The sequence below is a fragment of the Motacilla alba genome, chromosome 3, assembly GCF_015832195.1.
Source record: "Motacilla alba alba isolate MOTALB_02 chromosome 3, Motacilla_alba_V1.0_pri, whole genome shotgun sequence".
Classification (NCBI taxonomy): Eukaryota; Metazoa; Chordata; class Aves; order Passeriformes; family Motacillidae; genus Motacilla; species Motacilla alba.
Genome location: NC_052018.1, coordinates 30,830,934 through 30,848,325, shown reverse-complemented (window position 1 = coordinate 30,848,325; position 17,392 = coordinate 30,830,934). Strand labels below are relative to the sequence as shown.

At 44.3% G+C, this 17,392-nt stretch overlaps 2 protein-coding genes across 2 annotated transcripts; one reads left to right on the top strand and one right to left on the bottom strand.

Moving 5' to 3' along the window:
- Positions 1-2,032: 2,032 nt before the first annotated feature.
- MTO1 (mitochondrial tRNA translation optimization 1) lies at positions 2,033-9,719 on the bottom strand. Its single transcript, XM_038133785.1, has 12 exons — positions 9,432-9,719; positions 9,091-9,290; positions 8,564-8,681; positions 7,590-7,879; positions 5,545-5,657; positions 5,215-5,405; positions 4,877-5,007; positions 4,207-4,411; positions 3,954-4,125; positions 3,617-3,735; positions 2,990-3,147; positions 2,033-2,817 (listed from the first exon to the last, which is right to left on the bottom strand). The coding sequence occupies exons 1-12, from the start codon at positions 9,640-9,642 to the stop codon at positions 2,596-2,598; spliced, it is 2,130 nt and encodes a 709-aa protein (XP_037989713.1). The 5' UTR covers positions 9,643-9,719; the 3' UTR covers positions 2,033-2,595.
- Positions 9,720-10,827: 1,108 nt separating this feature from the next.
- On the top strand, positions 10,828-17,387 carry CGAS (cyclic GMP-AMP synthase). The gene is made up of 5 exons (XM_038130923.1): positions 10,828-10,953; positions 11,697-11,919; positions 12,733-12,993; positions 14,240-14,342; positions 15,010-17,387. The coding sequence occupies exons 1-5, from the start codon at positions 10,828-10,830 to the stop codon at positions 15,350-15,352; spliced, it is 1,056 nt and encodes a 351-aa protein (XP_037986851.1). The 3' UTR covers positions 15,353-17,387.
- The last annotated feature ends 5 nt before the right edge of the window (positions 17,388-17,392 follow it).

Sequence of the window (17,392 nt, the reverse complement as noted above, 5' to 3'; positions counted from 1 at the left end):
GATCACCAGGCCTATTCTGCAGGAGGGAGAGACATATACACTGAAGCAGGGAACACAAGGACAGTTGGTAAGTGCAACAAGTTAGGTCAACCTCACCACATATCCTCCCCCCCGTTAGCCTGGTGACAGCAAGGATTACAGGACAACAAAGTGCCATTCATTACTGCTCAGACAAGGAAAAGCAAGCATGTTAAGAGCAGACTCCTCCAGTTCTGCCCTTCCCATCCTGTTGGTCTCAGCAAGGCCACAGGACCTGGGAGGGTCTAAGCTCACTTTGTCTTCACCTAAAAACCAAACCTTGGGCCTTGTAACAAATCCCCAGTGGTTAGAAACCAGATGGCACCTCCTATCTGCCCATGTTACTTGAGCAGATTATTTAGCTTTTCTGTGCTTAGTTTTCTTACCAAAATGAATAGAACTACTTGCAGCAATTTCTTTTCCTATTAAAAGTTTTCTCAAACAAGAACTGTTCAACAAGCACAAAATATTGTGGCAAGCTCTGTACACATGAAACCAATACCTGAGGGACAGCCAGTCCTCAAACTTGTGCACAAGCCAGGTTTTCCATTTCAGCAAATATGGACATCATTAACCTACATACATGAACAGAGGACACCCTGTCTTAACAAGGGAACTCACCAAAGACCCACTTCACACTGAAACAGAAAGAGCAGTTGTTACAGAGGATCTGCTGGGAAGCAATGTGCTTATGACTTCAATTCCCCCTGGACTTAACTCCTTCCCCCTCCTTAGACCACAGCTGTGCATTATGAAATTCTTAAAGGTAAGAAAACTCCCCTCCTTCTGCTCTTCCTTTGACACTGGTGCAGCCCAGCTCAGTGGAATCACCCTTTCATTTATACTGCATGTGTGAGACCAGCACAGAAAAATTTAGCACACAAAGCTGAGGAAAGTGTTTCCTTTTGTAGCAAAGTGCGAAGTACTCACCTTTAAAGACACACATTATTGAAAGCTAAATAGTCCTGTCAAATGACTGCTGACAAGAACTAGGAAATGCAGTTTTGAAACCGCATAATTGGACTAAAAGTGAAGATTTAGGGTTTCTTTGGATTCACATAGCTGGAATTCCATGAGCACCATACCTGGAGCCCAAGTTACACTGCAGAAAGCCTGGCTGCCTTTCTTCTTATGCTGAACTTAAGGCTTGCATGGTTGAAGCAAATCTTACAGCCAACAAGGACAGAAGGAAAACAGGCTACAGATATAAAGGAGCAGGTAGATGTTCACCTTGCTGAGGCATTCTGACATGAACTGACCTACAGATCACGTGTCTAAAGCTCTTCCATACAAGCCAGTGGACAGTGATGGGGAAGTGCTTTCAGGCAGGTTGGATAATGCCCCAAACAAACTGCAAACTCTGCTCATCCTCCTGCTGCATGACAGTCTCTGTCAACAAAAGGGATTTACTCACTCCTTTCTCTGGACAGGAGAGCAACCCTCACCCACAGCAAATATGCCAGAGAAACTTCCAGAATCATATTTTCAAAATGACAGATATATATATTTGGGTCATGGTTGGACTCAATGACCTTAAGGGTCTTTTCCAGCCTATAAGATTCTCTGATTTTACTGCATCAAAATGTGTTCTGAAGCCAGAGGACATTCAGAAATGAGACCAGCACCAGAAACTGCTGCCTGAGTCAAGCAAGGAATTGGTAGATGCACAGCAACAGCTTGAATTCCACGCGTCTCGCTGGTGAGTAATCAACTGCCCAGTTGATCCAACTGACTCGGATCTCACTCAAATCCAAGTTCCTGTCAGTTGCAGGACCAGTGCTGATGAGAATCCCACTCCCCCAGCCCACAGCATATCAGACAGAGCTTCACAGTGCCCAGGCTGAGGTCCATGGGGCAGGTTCCCACATGTCCCCCATCCTCCTCAGTGCCCAGCCTTGTCCAGCTGCCTCCCCCAGCTCTGTAGTGAATCTCAGCCCATCTTATGCGTGGAAACTGTGATCCAGTGAACTGGCGAGGCCCTGCTGAAAGCTAAGTGATAATTGAGTTCTTCAGCAAGTTTCAGGACAAGCTTTATTTATTTTAAAAGAGAAAAACATCTGCAGGATGTGGTGTTTACATTCAGTCTCCTACGTAAATTTAAAATATTCGTGTGGCACACGTTTCCATAGCCAAGTGTCTCCTACTGGCTGACACCACACCGAGACACCAGCCTGTGCATAGTCACTGCACAGCTATGAACACAAGGCCTGAACACAATGGAACACACTTTCCAGCTCCAATCCTCTTGTGTTGCCATGGGCTTTGCCTGGTACCATTTCTTACTCATTTCAGAAGAACTAAACACTGTCCTTTACAAGATACAGATTTTGACTATCCAAAGTCTTCTAAATGAGTGGAATTTCAAAAGCAGTTGTCCTGTCTCTCCATTTGTATCAGCAAAATCACAGGCTGTATTTAGGTTTCTGAGCATTTACTTTGTGCATGCATCATCTTTGTTCAGTGTAATGACACTGCCACAGAACCCAACTGCTTTGGATCCAGACAGCATGGGTGTTATCTGGGAAGAGGCTCAGGAGGGGATCTTGCCACGAAGTCTGGCAGGATCAGTGCCATTCTCTACAAAGGTGTTTTAACAAACTTTGTCTCCTCTTCAGAAAACTCTGCTGAAATCTGTCTTGGTGAAGTTGCTTTGCCTGAGTACATTTTCCCGGGGAAGTACTCCCCAGACTGAGGCACAGCTTTTAGTTTCTCTGTCTTCCGGTGATTGGTTTTCACAAATCTTAGCAGGTTAACAATAGCAGCTGGTGTGATTCCAGGGATACGGCTGACGGCACCAATCTGCACATGGAGACAGGAACAAGTTAACTACCACCAAACCTACACACTGCATGGAGCTAGTGAGAAATGAGATCAAAACCTGTGGGTGTTCCTTTCCCTGATTCTTTCACCCCCCTGAGAAGACAGAAGGGATTTCACTGCTGCTCAGCCCTGCTGTGGCTGAATTTCTCACCGTCTGGGGGCGGTTTGCAGCCAGCTTCTCCCGCACCTCTGCCGAGAGTGAGGCATCAATGGCAAAGTAGTCCAGGTCGTCTGGCAACTGGAGCGCCTCATCACGACGCACCTCTTCCATTTCCTGCTGCTGATTGACTACACACCACTCATAAGCAGCTGGGGTGATCAGGGAACAAGAAAGGCAGATACAGATAGATACTAATGTGAAACAAGTCACTTGCAAGAAGCACAATGAAAAATTCCACTGAGGTGGTCAAAAGTTCCTAAGGAAATTTCGAGCCTCGTAGATTATAGAGCCTAATTCACATCACTGCTTTGGAAGAAGTCATACTCTTTGATTTGTTACAGGAATTTAGATACATGGGTTATTTTCATCTTCTCATCACAACGAAAGATGGCCTATTTGATGGGACAGTAAGGAGAAAAAAAACCCAAAGAGTGATCTTACGCACAGAGTGAAACATCAGTGCATAAAAACGGCTGTGGCTTATGGTGAAAAGGTCACACTCTGATCAGTGTTTCATTTCTCTAAGCAGCAACATGAAACACACTAGGACAACTGCTGTCCTCTTACTGAACAAACGTATATAGATCACCACGAGAGAGCCTAATACTTGTACTCTACCTTCTATTTTCAATCTCTCTGCCAGCTCTCTCCATTGAGCAAGCTTGCCCAGGGGCTCTGGGATAGCCTTTGCCAGAATCTCCATGTTGACATCTTGATACTGAAGGACATCAAAGGCACTGTGAAGAACAAGAGTAAACATTTATGGTAAAAAGAAGTCACTTGTAAGGCAGATTTATGGTTGTTCAAAGCTCAAATGTTCTAAGTTCTTAGCTTAAGCCAGAACAACAATCTTGGGAATACCGACTGCTTCAGGAAGGATGGACAAATGCTGTGAAACCACTAGCCAGATGTGCTAAAAAAAGCATAACCAGAAAGCTCCAGGTGTAACACTTACCTGGCAGGTGACCTGCGATTGCTACTTATGGGAACTCCTGGTAGTAACTGGGACCATTTGGATATGCTGAACTGAAGTGATTTCAGTGTTGCAATCCCATCCTCTAATGCAGCTCTTATCTTAACTGCTTGTTCATATCGCTGCTGTGACACACATCCGGCTTCTTCAAACCCTGCAGAGACACATGGTCCATGAGACTAAGGTCCACAGCCAGGCAGGGCTGGTCAGTGCAAGGGCTGCCAGAGCAGAACACCTCTGTGAGTGAGCCTGGCGTCCGCGTTGTCCGGCCGCAGGGCCATGCGGAACTCCACGCGGCTGGTGAACATGCGGTAGGGCTCGCTGGTGCCCAGCGTGGTGAGGTCATCGATCAGCACTCCCACGTAGCCCTCGGTGCGACTGACGGTGAACGGGGGCTTGCCCTGGACCCGCAGGCACGCATTGATCCCAGCAATCACACCCTGCACAGACAAAACCAAACATCCATCGCTCTCTTCTTAGCAAAAACATCGGCACATCTGCCCCAAAGGCTCACACGTCAAACCGCACTCAGGAAAATGCAACAGTCTGTGCCAGTAACCCAGGGTGTTTCCTTCTTGTGACATTATGAGTGTCTGATGGGCTTCTTGGCCCCTGTTGATGTGTCTGGAGACAATTCCCAGGTTTTCAACTATACCCACTGCACAGTATCCATGCTGAAACACTTGACAGGACTTTCAATTACTATTGTTACTGCAACTTTAGTGATAGCAGCTGCAGATACTTGTACAGATACAACTAAAAATATCTTTTTCCAGGCAAGTATAGAATCAGGGTGAGCAACAAAAGTAAGAACATCTCATGAGCACAAAACGGGCCTAGGAAGACAAAGGCCAAGGTAATATCCCTTTCTAAGTACTGAATATACAACAGTCAGATTCGCCCACCTGAGCTGCAGCTTCTTCATAACCTGTCGTGCCATTTATCTGGCCTGCAAAGAAGAGGCGCTGAACAAGACGTGACTCGAGAGAAGTGGTCAGTTGTCGGGGGTCTAAAAAGTCATACTGCACCCCATAGCCTGTGACACACAACAAGACAAATGTTACAGGAGGGACTGTCAAGGCAATCAGTGGAGCAGAATGGCTTATCAATTCTATTTATGATCTCTGAAGAAGTAAACTAAAAATCCCTGCATCCAGGAATTAGTTTTTATAAACAACACCTGCTTTTCATTAACTAGTAAATAAATATGACCAATAGATTCAAAACTATTCAGCTCTCTCACCTGGCTGTAACATCTTGGCTTTTTCCAAGCCTGGGACAGATTTGATCACCTGCTCCTGGAGCTCAGGTGGCAGTGTCATGGACATGCCTTGGGGGTAAATGACGTTGGAATCCAAGCCTTCTGGCTCCAGCCACACCTGATGTTCTCGGTCTGGGAAGCGCAGAACCTTTGATTCAAGAGAGGGACAGTACCTGTAACAGTAAACAGCCATGAGCAGCACCTGACATGGAGAAAAAGTTACTTTCCAGAAGCAAAGCAGGAAAGACTCACCGCTCCAAAGAGACTTCCAGCCTGTCCCCTTGACAGCCTTGCATGATGCCACACACTCACCGTGGGCCTCTGGTTGTCTCCCTGACGTGGTTGTTCAGGTGGAGGTTATCACGGATAATTTGCTGGGCCTTCAGGTTCGTGTGAGTAAGGTAACAGGACAGCTGATCTTCTGGCTAGAACAAGCCAAAGCTCGGCCTAAGTAATCTGGTCATGACACCGTATCCTTACTAAATAACTCTCCATATCTCCAAGACCTTTCCCATGATGGCTGGCTCTCACTTCTGGGAGGGGTCGGCAGGGCTGTCAAACCCACTGTACAGACTGAACACAAGTGATCTGAGAGCCTGAGCAACATGCCCAAAACCATACCAAGAACAGGATGGAATCTGGGAGTCTGGAATTCAAGTTCTATCCTATATGCTGTATTCCTAATTACAGGATGGATATTCCCATTAAATCAACATGTTACATCACAGCATTCAAACTGATCACAGGGAAAAAAAAGCTCTGGAGTTAGAAGAGTAAGTGCTGACCCTACAGCTAACAGCAAATTAATGGGTTTGGTGAAGAATGAAAAATAATTCTCTCAAAGAGGAAAAAACCTCAAAACTCTGCAATTAACATGAAAAATTCAAAGTCTGGAAAAAACCTCACCACGTGAAGTAAAGTATTTCACTGATTTTTCTGAAAAAGAGTCAACAGATTCACATTCAAAATTGTGACAATGTAGCACTGTAACTCTTTAAAACTGCCACTGAATTATATACTACTCAGAACAAAAGTCTTGTGATTTTATGTGGTTTTGATTTAGATCTGTGTTGGCCAAGTGTCAGTACAAAACCCTGAGAAATCATCTCGCTGCACTTGCAGAAAGGATCTCCATGGACCCATAACCCTTAGAGAACTTAATCAACAGCTGAAGATCAAAAATTTAATAAAGAATTGGTTAATAGTTGTCCAATAATTTGAGATTAATTAGATGCCATAGAGCAAGAAAGCTATCTTGAAAACGTTAGTACATTGCAGGTGAGGTAAGGGAGCCAATTCATAGGCCTGTACACCCCAGAAAACTTAATCAATTGTAATTGTCTAACCAGGACAGCAAATTTAACAAAGTACTGGTTAGCTGGATAAAACCTGGGTTATCCATTAAACAAAAACAGATATACTACCAGGTATTCTGGTAGTAATAAAAGAAATAGAACACCAACAACATGATGCAATAAATTGGGCAGACTTCTGGAAGCATCTATAAAAAATCCTGCATATTACAGCATATATAAATGTCTGACAATTGTTGTTTCTTTCAACGTGTTTTTGGAGAATAAATTCCCAATATGTTCTCAATTATGACTCAAAATTGTTATTAGGAATGTTTGTCTAACAGCTTTTTGCTGTTGGATTTAAAACCCTTTGTTTGAAAACCTCTCCTACAAATACCAAGGCCTTTACGTGATACTACTCTTGCCCCATCCTGATTATAAAAGGTTATTGCAATTCCTATATCCTCTGGGGCAGATTAACTCCTGATACTTAACTCTGTGCTGTTTTATTACATTACACAAAAACAGCCAATGCTCCAAGATTTTCTTCAGAAAATTGAACCTCTTCTGCTTTTTAGTTACTGTTAACCTACCACCTCTCAGCTCCGTGGATAAATCCATCCTTTCTCTTTCCTACTCAATACTACAAATGATCTCTAATTTCAATATATTAACCCTATTCCAGAGCTAAAATAAGAAGCCAGACACTGTAAATCTCCACAATACAGGCATAATACTGGAAGATTTTGTAAAACTAGCCATGTAACCAGCACACAAAGAATACTAGCAGCAGTATCACATTTCACAAAACTCTGACTCCACAAGTACAGAAAGTTCAGTTCTCAAGTTGAGAAGTGAGAGTAAAAAGGTATTTGCTTTCCAAAGAACACAAGTAACTTCTGCCTCGCATTGAGAGTCCTCAAAAACGTAACACCTCCAGTACAACCATCCCAGCTGCCTTTCCCAGCCACTAACTCCCTGGCTGATGATGAGCACAACATTCCCAGAACCACTTCCCACCCAGCTCTATGTGCATCTGCTGGGTGGGATTTGCTATCCCACCTTGATCCACACGGCCTCGCTGAGGAAGCTGAACGGCACTGGAGGGTTGTCAGCTGCACGTTCCTCCAGACCACTGAAGTCAATCGTATCCTTGGCGAGTCGGGGCGGTGTCCCAGTCTTCAGCCTGCCCACAGCAAACCCCAGTTTCTCCAGAGTGTGAGCCAGCCCGATGGCTGGCTGGTCCCCCAGCCGCCCCGCTGGGTGCATCTCCAGGCCGATGTGGATCATACCCCTCAGAAACGTACCGGTGGTCAGGATAACACTCCCAGCACGTACTGTGCTCCCATCCCCTGGAACAGCAAGTTTTCAGATGTTCACAGTTTAGTAGCAACAAAAAGCCCTGGAATTCCGGTGCTTCTGTCTAAAAGTAGACTATCAGTGTTCACTGGGGGTTTATCTTGTCTTCTACTGTAAAGTAATACCAGCTTCTCCATAATAAAAGCATCAATAGGAATAACTACAATAAGCAGCATGTAGTTATTTCTGTATATGTATTATTCCTAAGCAAGTTACTCCTAAAAAAGAAAACCACTCCTGAGAAAAATCCATATCCAGGCCTTTACTTCAGAAAGCTTGTTTATTATAACAGCAAGGGGTAACGAAGTACAAGCCTGTTATTAAGAGGACCCCACAGTGCTGTAACACTGAGGGCAGCATACAACATTTACCAAATAAAACCTCAAAACACAGCATGGAATTCAGTATCACTAGCCTGAAGAAAATTAACTTGTTAATGTCCTAGTATACTACCAGGTATTTTTGACATTGTCTTACTTTGTATTACACATATTAACCTGGTTTACTTCACACTTTACCTAAACCAGCTCTATTGGCTAATTAATCTTTCTCACTAATAAATTAGAATAGGATAAATTCATCTTTCTCATCGGTGAAGAGAATCAGAAATATTTACCCCAAAGGCTTGCTCTTAGTGTGGAGTAACTGAAGGCACTTAGTGAGTTACTAGCACATACCCAGAACAACTCCTGTGACTTGGCATTTCCCAGGACGGCCTGGTTCTGGCTCTGTCAAGAGAAGATCCTCCACAGATGCCTCACGAACTGTCAACAGTGGTGTATTAAGGATTTCTTTCTGTTGTGAAAGGAGTTACTGCAAAAATCTAGGAAGTTATGAGACATTCAGGCAATCCCAAACCTTGCTGATTTCTGAAACATCCATTACCCACTTCCATTCTTACCAGGTCATTTGGCAGACACTCAGTTACGGCACATTCCTGATTCATCAGGTAGTAGTTCTCACTCACATAAAGTTTAAGCTCAAATAAACTAACTGGTCACGAAGCCTGACCTGTATCTAAAACACTGGAGAATTTTTCCAACTGTGCTGAGCTCCAACAACTTACACTGCATCAAAGTACCAAACAGGTATCTAGGTTGAATAGGTAAATAATGAAAAACAAAACATAGCCCCTTCCTTCGTAATCCTCAGTCGTGCGTCCCGACTCCCAACACCCAAGAGTCCGCCCGGCGCGGCCCCTCACCTGCATGTTCTCCTTGTAGAGGCCGCGGTCGATCTGCGCGCGGAGGCCCCACACGGCCGGGCCCTTGCAGCGGTTCAGCACCTTGTAGTGAACGCCGGAGCGGTCGCACACGCGGCCGCACAGCCCGTCCAGGGCGTCCACCTCCCGCATGAGGTGCCCCTTCCCGATGCCGCCGAAGGACGGGTTGCAGGACATTTCCCCTGAGCAATGACACAGGGACACCCTCAGCACCGCGCACAGGCCCCCGCGACCTCCCCGCCACAGCGCCGCTCCCCACGCCGGGGAGACCTGAGGCGCCCGCGGCAGCTTCCCCCGCCCGCCCCGGGCAGCCGCGGCGGTACCGATGGTGCCGATCCTGTGCGTGAGCAGCAGCGTGCAGGCCCCGCCGCGAGCGGCCGCCGCCGCCGCCTCCGTGCCCGCATGGCCCCCGCCGATCACCACCACCTCGTACCGCGGCGCTGCCGCCGCCCCGACCTCGCTGCCCGCCCGGCGGTGTCCGGGGCGAGGCGCCGGGGGCAGCGGCAGGCGGCGGCAGCCGCTCCGCAGGAACATGGCGGCTGGGCCGGCCCTCCCGGCAGCGGCAGCAGGGGCTGGAGCGCCGCCGCGGCTCCTCCGCCCCGGAGCGAGAGGCGGGGCCGGCGGGAGCAGCGGGGCCGACAGGAACAGCGGGGCCGGGCGCCTCCCTGCGGCCGCCCGTCCTGGCGCCCCGTGCGGCTGGAAAAGCCGGGCGGCGCCGGTGCTCACGTGTCCTCGCCCCGCGGGCGGGCGGGGCGGCCCAGGAGCGGGAAAACGCTCCCGTCGGATTGGAGGGAGGCCGCAGCTTGGTTGTTGCTGCCGGAGCTATCCTGTGCCCTGGCAGAAGTTGGCGCGCCGGGCAGCCTCTCGCCTCCGCCCCGCTCGCCAGGTTTCGTTTCCTAGGGGAGGCGCGCTTCCTGGAAGAGGAACTCGCCCGAAGCCAGAGGCGGGAACCCCGTTGCTCGCGGGGCCCCGCTCGCCGTGTTGCTGGTGCGGAGAGGGAGCAGCGGCCATGGACACCGCAGGTGGCAGAGGGGCGCGGGCCAGGCGGGGGACGCGTTCAGCAGCTCCACGGAGCCGGGGCGCAGAGAAGGGCGCAGCCCGAAGCCCCTCGCGGGGCCGCGTCGCGGGTGAAGGCTCGAGCGCCACCGCGACCCTCCGGCCACCGCGGACGGACGGAGCCCCTGCCCGGAGCGGCCGCCCGGCGCGGCGAGCCCCCGCTGCGCGGGAGCTGCCGGCGGGCAGGGCGGCGGGCGGCGCAGAGGCGCTCCCCGCCCCGCGGAGCAGGGCATCGGCCGCCAGAGCCCCCGCGGCCCCGCGGAGCGTCGCGGCGGTGCCCGACGGGGCGGTCGCTGCCGGCGGCCGTCGCCCCCCGCCGGCGGCGGACGCCTTGCGGCTCCGGGAGGTGCTGTCCCGGCTCAGCCTGCCCCGCGAAGACGTGTCCGAGGCTTCGACACTGGTGAACAAGGTGGTCTCGCACCTGGTCCAGGCCATCCGCGGCAAGGACAGCTGCTTCAGCTCCATCGAGCGGCAGAGCTCCGGCAGCTACTACGAGCGTGTCAAGGTGGGTGCCGCGGCGGAGGCAGCGCTCTCCCGCCGGGCGGCGGCAGGCGGGAATACGGGCCGGCTGCGCGAGAGCCGCTTTTAGCTGGCCTTGCCCACCGAGTCACGGCTCTGTGGATGTAACTACATCTCTAAGGATGGCTCTGTGAAGTAATCGCAATGCATTTCAAATTGATCAGTAACCTGCTGAATGGTGTTACGTGCGTTGAGTCAGAGACAGTACCTGAACAGGACGCGTTCAGGCTGCAGCAAGCCCTGCCCTTGCACAGCACGCAGCTGAGCCCGGTGTAACAACACGATCCGTCAGGTATAGCACTGCAGGAGAAGTCCTGGGCCAGGTTTTAGTTCATAGTTTTTTCAAAAAGCAGTTGTTATGGATACAAATTGAAAGAAGAAAAATTTGGATTAGATATTAGAAAGAATTTTTTTACTGCGAGGGTGGTGGGACAGTGGTACAGAGTGTCCGAGGAGATTGTGGATGCTCCAAATCTGGCAGTGTTGAAGGCCAGGTTAGATAAGACCTTGAGCAACCTGGTCCAGTGGAAGGTTTCCCTGCCCAGGGCAGGGTGAGTCAGGACTAGCTTTATCTCTAAGGTCCATTCCAACCCCTTCACCTTCTGTGATTAACCAGTACCTTTTTTCCTTGTTCCAGTAGACTGAAACTAAGTCAAACATGGGGACACTTTTTTTTCTATCTAAAACTAGCTTCAGACCTAGCACTGCATTTTTTTCCCTCACTTCCTAAGTGCAAGAGGATCTCTGAGCACATTTATGCATTAATTATTCAGAATAGCTCAAGAATCTTAAAACTATCTTAAAAATTAATAAGTTGGAGAGCTGGGAAGTGAGCTGCAAATTGCCATTTTCCACCCCAATGCACAGTAATCTTGCAATACCACAGAAATAAGCTCATATTTCACATCAGACATGATTACTACACCAAGGTAGATGAAACCACAACTGGTATAAAAATCTCAGGAGAATAAAACCTAAGTTGCACATTGACTGTTGTATTCTTTTATTTGCAGATATCTGAACCAAACGAGTTTGACATCATGCTTGTAATGCCTGTCCCAAGGATTCAGCTGGATGAGTCTGATGATACTGGAGCCTATTATTATGTATCATTCAAAAGGAGTCCAAAAGAAAAGGGCTGGTTGAAGTTCTTAGAGGAAGATGGAAAATTATCAGCCTTTAAAATGCTTCAAGCACTAAGAGAAATTATTAAACAGGAAGTAAAAACCATTAAAGGTTAGTACTAAGAGAATAGGCTTCATCAAGAAGTGGTAAAAACCTAGTTACACTGTGCATGTGTGTTGCCCCAGTGCTAAGCAGATACATTTTCCTGCCAGTCCTCTGTCTCTGTGTGCTAAGGGAGCTGGAACCCCTCCTGTCCCCAGTACCTCAAGCTGGCTCTTGTGTTAAGAATCACAAATACACATAGGTAACTTGTTACATTATTAACTCCACTATGCACATCTTCTGTATGAAAATAATAAACATTAAGGGTTCTGTTGCATGCTTGCTATTTCCTACATCAGCTATATATTTTCCATCTATCTGGAGTATACAAAGAGGCGTTTGCTGAAGTGGTAGTAAAACAACGAGCTTTCTTTTATACAGTACCTAATATTTTTTATTGATCAGTACAGAAACTGCAGCCCAGTTATTTTTATAGTTATTTAAAATATATAATATATATATTATAAAATTATATTAAAATAACCCCAGTTAGGGTTATTTTTTTCCCAAAACCTTCAGAAACATTGTGGCCAGATGTCTCCACTGTGTGTTTTCAACAGGGAAGCAGTTCAATGAAAAACATTTTTATTCTTAAAGAGTAAATCAAGCAAACACAGTAGTTTGCTTTATAGAACTGTTTCATAAAACTCTTCAACAGACCTTCTCAATGTTTCAACATCCTGTAGGATAAAGAACCATTGACTGTACCCAGGTATTTCTTTTGATTTCTTATGAGCTCTTTAGTAAAAACTGTAACATTCTTCAAAAAAAAGTTTTCATCTAACTAATCTATCTAGCTGTCTATCTAACATGAAATATCACTTTCTTTGTTACTAGATGTAGAAGTCACTGTGGCAAGGAAAAAGGCTGGAAGCCCTGCAATAACTCTTCAGATCAAAAATCCTCCATCCGAAATATCAGTGGACATCATCTTGACTTTGGAGGCTCAGAAGAGCTGGCCTCCCAGCACACAGGATGGCCTCAAAATTGAACAATGGCTGGGAACAAAAAAGAGGAGGGATTTCAGATTTAGCTCAATTTATTTAGTAGCCAAGCAAAACAAAAGAGAAAAAGTTCTAAGAGGTATCTCAAATATGGACAATAATAAGTTATGAAATATCTTCTCTACAACTTGATCACTTGCAAGTGCTATAGAATGGGTATCCAGATGATGTTCAGTATTCCATCTTCGAGACACCCCATCCTGGATATATCCAGCTCAGACAACTGAAATCCCTCTTTAAAGCATCAGATTTGTGGTACTGCTTGTCCTGTACTGAAATGTAAATACAAACCCACTCTGCCAGGCTGTACACTAACCATTACTAAGAGCATTATATTAAATCCACTCCAGTCAGACACATGGGTATGAGCCTTCCCTTGTGCTAGTCCTGTGCTTAACAGCAGCTTGCACTCTCTTGTAAGGAAATTAGAAGAAAGTTGCTAAAAATGCAGGGAACTTCCCCGTACATGAGACTGCATCCACAAATCAGATACTTCTGCAGGAAGCAAACTGTTTTCTATCAAGATACATTATCTCTCACTGAACTCTGGTATGGCTACAACATTTTTTCCTCCAGAGCACTGTCACATTGAGCCTCCTTTAGTTTGCAGAAACATTCCGAATTGTCAGTGCATTATGGCAACTGATCATTTCAGCAATAAGATTTCAAGCATTCTGGTACTTTTTAAATTAGCATGCCCATGTTATCCAAGCCCAGTACAGAAGTACTGATTTATATGGCAATTTCTTCCTGTGCAAATTAAATGCAAAGAGTAACTGAGCCAAACAGGCAAGGGAAACAGTGTAATTCATGAAAAGAAGACAAAAGTAATTGCCAGTATTAGAAACGGGGCACTGAGCTGTATTAGCAATTATTTTCAGAAGCAGAACAAAAAGAAATGCTTTAGAACAGTCATCTTATATGAGACAAACTCACAAACCTATTACTTGCACAAAGAAAACAATAAGAGAAGAAATTAAAAAGCTGTAGATATCTATGAATAATGCAGTTCTCTAAATCATGTTCAGCAAATCCAGGGACACCCAGAACGAAGGCTAATTTTAAAGTAAATCCAAACATTCTTAGGTATTTAAAGCATCCAAACAATTATGTCCTATAATAATTACATTCTAATTGTCTTTGTGAAGCAGCTGGAGAGTTAAGGAGAAACTAACTGCACTCAGTGAATTATGATTTTTTTTTTAGCGGGTGCAAAAAAATTGTGGGTATTTAAGTCAATTACAAAATTGGGGTTTTTTTTCCTAGCTATGAAAGCTGATGCTTAGTGCTGTGTAACCATTTAACAGTCTTGTGCTTGACTTCAGGGAACACCTGGCGACTCTCCTTCTCACATATTGAAAAGGAGATGATAAACAACCATGGCAACTCAAAGACATGCTGTGAATCCGATGGACCAAAGTGCTGTAGGTTGGTATTGCACAGGAATATTTTACTTTAAGCCTGTGTGAGCTGGGCCAGCACTAACAGTGTTTCAGTTTAGCACTTAAGAATTTGATCTAACAGTAATTACTCATAATAGGAAGCAAGAGTCTTTAAGGCATAATTGTTCTACAGCAATACAACACTGCATGTGCTTGCTGAATGTCTGGCTTGCATTTACCTAATGAAAGGTGGAAACAATCACATTGCTGGTTTACACTCCAGACTTGCCTTAGAATGCAAAAATATGTGACTTGTTCAATTATCTTTCCCAAATTCAGTCCTGTTTTAAAAAAAGCAAAAGCTTTAAAAATTACTGGCTCCACTTTCTGAGCAAAATTGCCCTTCATATCAAGGCCTCAAGACAATTTCTAAAATAATGTTGAGAAAACTACTGAATGAGATCAAGATGAATAAATGATTTTTCACTTCTATGACAACTGTTTTCCAGATTTCTTCAACAAGGAAGAACAAAACCCACATGAGGTACAAAATCTCCTTAACAAGTAAACCAAGAAGTTGGTTTGCCAATTACATCTTGTACTGAATCAAGAAAGCAACAAGAGAATAAATGCATAACTGTGTTTAAATATCTGATCTACATATTTAGAACCATGGAGAAGGTACCTAATATTTTTTTTTTTTTTTTTAACAGGAAAGGTTGTCTTAAGCTGCTGAAGTTTCTTCTAGAGCGACTTAAAATGAAACATCCAAAAGAATTGGAAAAATTCTGTTCCTATCATGTCAAAACTGCTTTTCTCCACTCCTGTGTCATGTGGCCAAATGACACGAACTGGCACTTGGGAAACCTGGATCATTCCTTTCAGCAATGTCTGGGATTTTTTGTGGATTGTCTGCAAAAGTCTCAGCTAACTCACTTTTTTATTCCCCAATACAACTTGCTCAGCCTAGAAGACAAGGCAAGACATCATTTCCTTTCAAGAAAAATAAGCTATGAATTGAACAATGGATTCCCAGTATTTCATGAGAATTATTAAGAACATTGTTCACAATAGATGTCTAATCATGTTGACTTTACATATTTGAAACAAAAAACTGCACCATAAATAACACTTCTGTAGTCTGTACTACAAAACCCAAAAAAACCCAAACCAAAATAAAATCAAGACCACTAAGAGAAAAATGTATACTTCAGTCACACTGCTTAGCCATAACCCTTAAAAGAAATGTTTTAAGTAGTATTTACCTTGCCTATCCAAATGTGGATGTCACCTGCAAAATATCTTCAAGGTATACTAAGAACATTGAGAAGAATTTGAAATAGTTCATTTCCCACATGTAACTTTTATGTTTCCAAATACAAAGGCATCAATGACTGCATAAAGAGACAACTGACAATTTTATTTAAAACTTAGATCTGCTGCAGAATATCAAAATACACTCCTACTTTCAAAAGAAAATAAAAAGTCACTGGAGTTACTTCAACATTAACCAGAACAACTTCTCCAGATTACCTGGGTGGATATGAAGACCTTTTGCAGAAGACAATCACCAGCAACAGTTACCAGAGAAAGAATATTTTAGCTGAGTAATATGAAGTTCCTGAACTAAGTTATCCTTTCTGAGTCTTCAGAATTACTTTAGAAATCAGTCTTTTCATTGGGCTTTGGATGGGAAACAATCGTTACCTAATATGCTGCAACAGAGTAGATGGTTTTCTGCCCATGAGCATTTATTTGTATGATGAATCATGTAGAAAGAAATGCATCTTTCAACCTGAATCAAAGAGGAAGACTCTTGATATAAAAGGCTTTCAAAACCAAAATGCAGCATGTACTGGACACTCCTGAAATTGAAATTCATATCCATTTTTCTCATATTGAAGAAATGTGTGTTAGGAAAAAAATAATTATAATAATTCCTATTACTAAAATTGTGCAGGTGAGAAGGACACACCATTTAAGAACTGCTATGCTGCAAATAAATACAACGTTTGCTTCTACTTATAGAAGCCATGGGAAGTCCATATTTTTAGCCTACTTTTTGAAGGCAAAATAACCTACTGGCTTGAATAATGCCCAGATTTACCTCAATAATGAGCAAATTAAGAGGAAAGAATATTTAGAGTAATTTTTCTAAAATATTCTCATTTTACTGAATTTTGTTTATTAGTTTTTATTTAATCATATGACGCATAAATAAACACAAGTTCAGACCAAGCATCAAATGAAGGAATAACTCCTTCCCATATAAATTTCAAAGAGTAGAAAACATGCCCCATTTTCACCAGGAGTCTGTGTGACAGAACCTGACATCCAAATGTAAAGTGTGAATCGACTTTATCTGGAAGAAATAAAAGGTGACCTTCAAATGTATTCTTTTCTCCATGACTTTGTTAACATTGCTCTAGTAAATTCTGGTTTCATTCCTTAAGCTAAACTATTACATCCACAAAATCCAAAAGCAGGTTTTCTTCCCCAGTTAGCCACAAACAAGTACTTCCTGTCATGCTCTCCTCCATTACAAGAAAATGCAGACTGCTCTCAAAAAATCTTGAGAGACAAGTCTTAACAAAAATGACTACCGATGTTAAGTTTTAAAATAAGAATAAAGAAAACTTGCTTCAGCAAACATAAGTAATGGCAAACAGAGCAGTTTTCACTATCCTGAGAAATCCTTCTGCATGCCAACAGCATATCAAGAGAAAGGTACAGTATTTTGAAACTACATTGACAAACATTGCTTACAATCAATAATCTGAATATAAAAGGAAAAATTATCTTTTACATTCTTATATAGTAATATCGTATTTAACTAAAAAACCCCCAAACCAACCAACAAAGCCACAATATTTGTTTTTAACCAGTAGACAATGGCTTTAGAAGTTTCATACATCACACAAGAAAAAGAAATTATGTGAAAATAGTGTCCAAGTGCAAAGCCAGATTTATTCCTATATAAAGTTAATCAAGTTTTCTAAGACGCTTTTGAGAAGTTTGTTTAAATAGGACAGGTACAGAAAACAATCAAACACAAAACAAAGGCAATAAATTCAAGCCCATGGAAGCTAACACTAA

Excerpts from the sequence above, each read along its gene's own strand:
- CGAS (XM_038130923.1), top strand. The coding sequence starts at position 10,828 with ATGCATTTCAAATTGATCAGTAACCTGCTGAATGGTGTTACGTGCGTT. Across the intron at positions 10,954-11,696 it reads ACAGCACGCAGCTGAGCCCG|ATATCTGAACCAAACGAGTT; the intron begins GTGTAACAACAC and ends TTTTATTTGCAG. Across the intron at positions 12,994-14,239 it reads AAGAGAAAAAGTTCTAAGAG|GGAACACCTGGCGACTCTCC; the intron begins GTATCTCAAATA and ends GCTTGACTTCAG.
- MTO1 (XM_038133785.1), bottom strand. The coding sequence starts at position 9,642 with ATGTTCCTGCGGAGCGGCTGCCGCCGCCTGCCGCTGCCCCCGGCGCCT. Across the intron at positions 4,412-4,876 it reads ATGAAGAAGCTGCAGCTCAG|GGTGTGATTGCTGGGATCAA; the intron begins GTGGGCGAATCT and ends TTGTCTGTGCAG. Across the intron at positions 3,736-3,953 it reads AATCGCAGGTCACCTGCCAG|TGCCTTTGATGTCCTTCAGT; the intron begins GTAAGTGTTACA and ends TGTTCTTCACAG.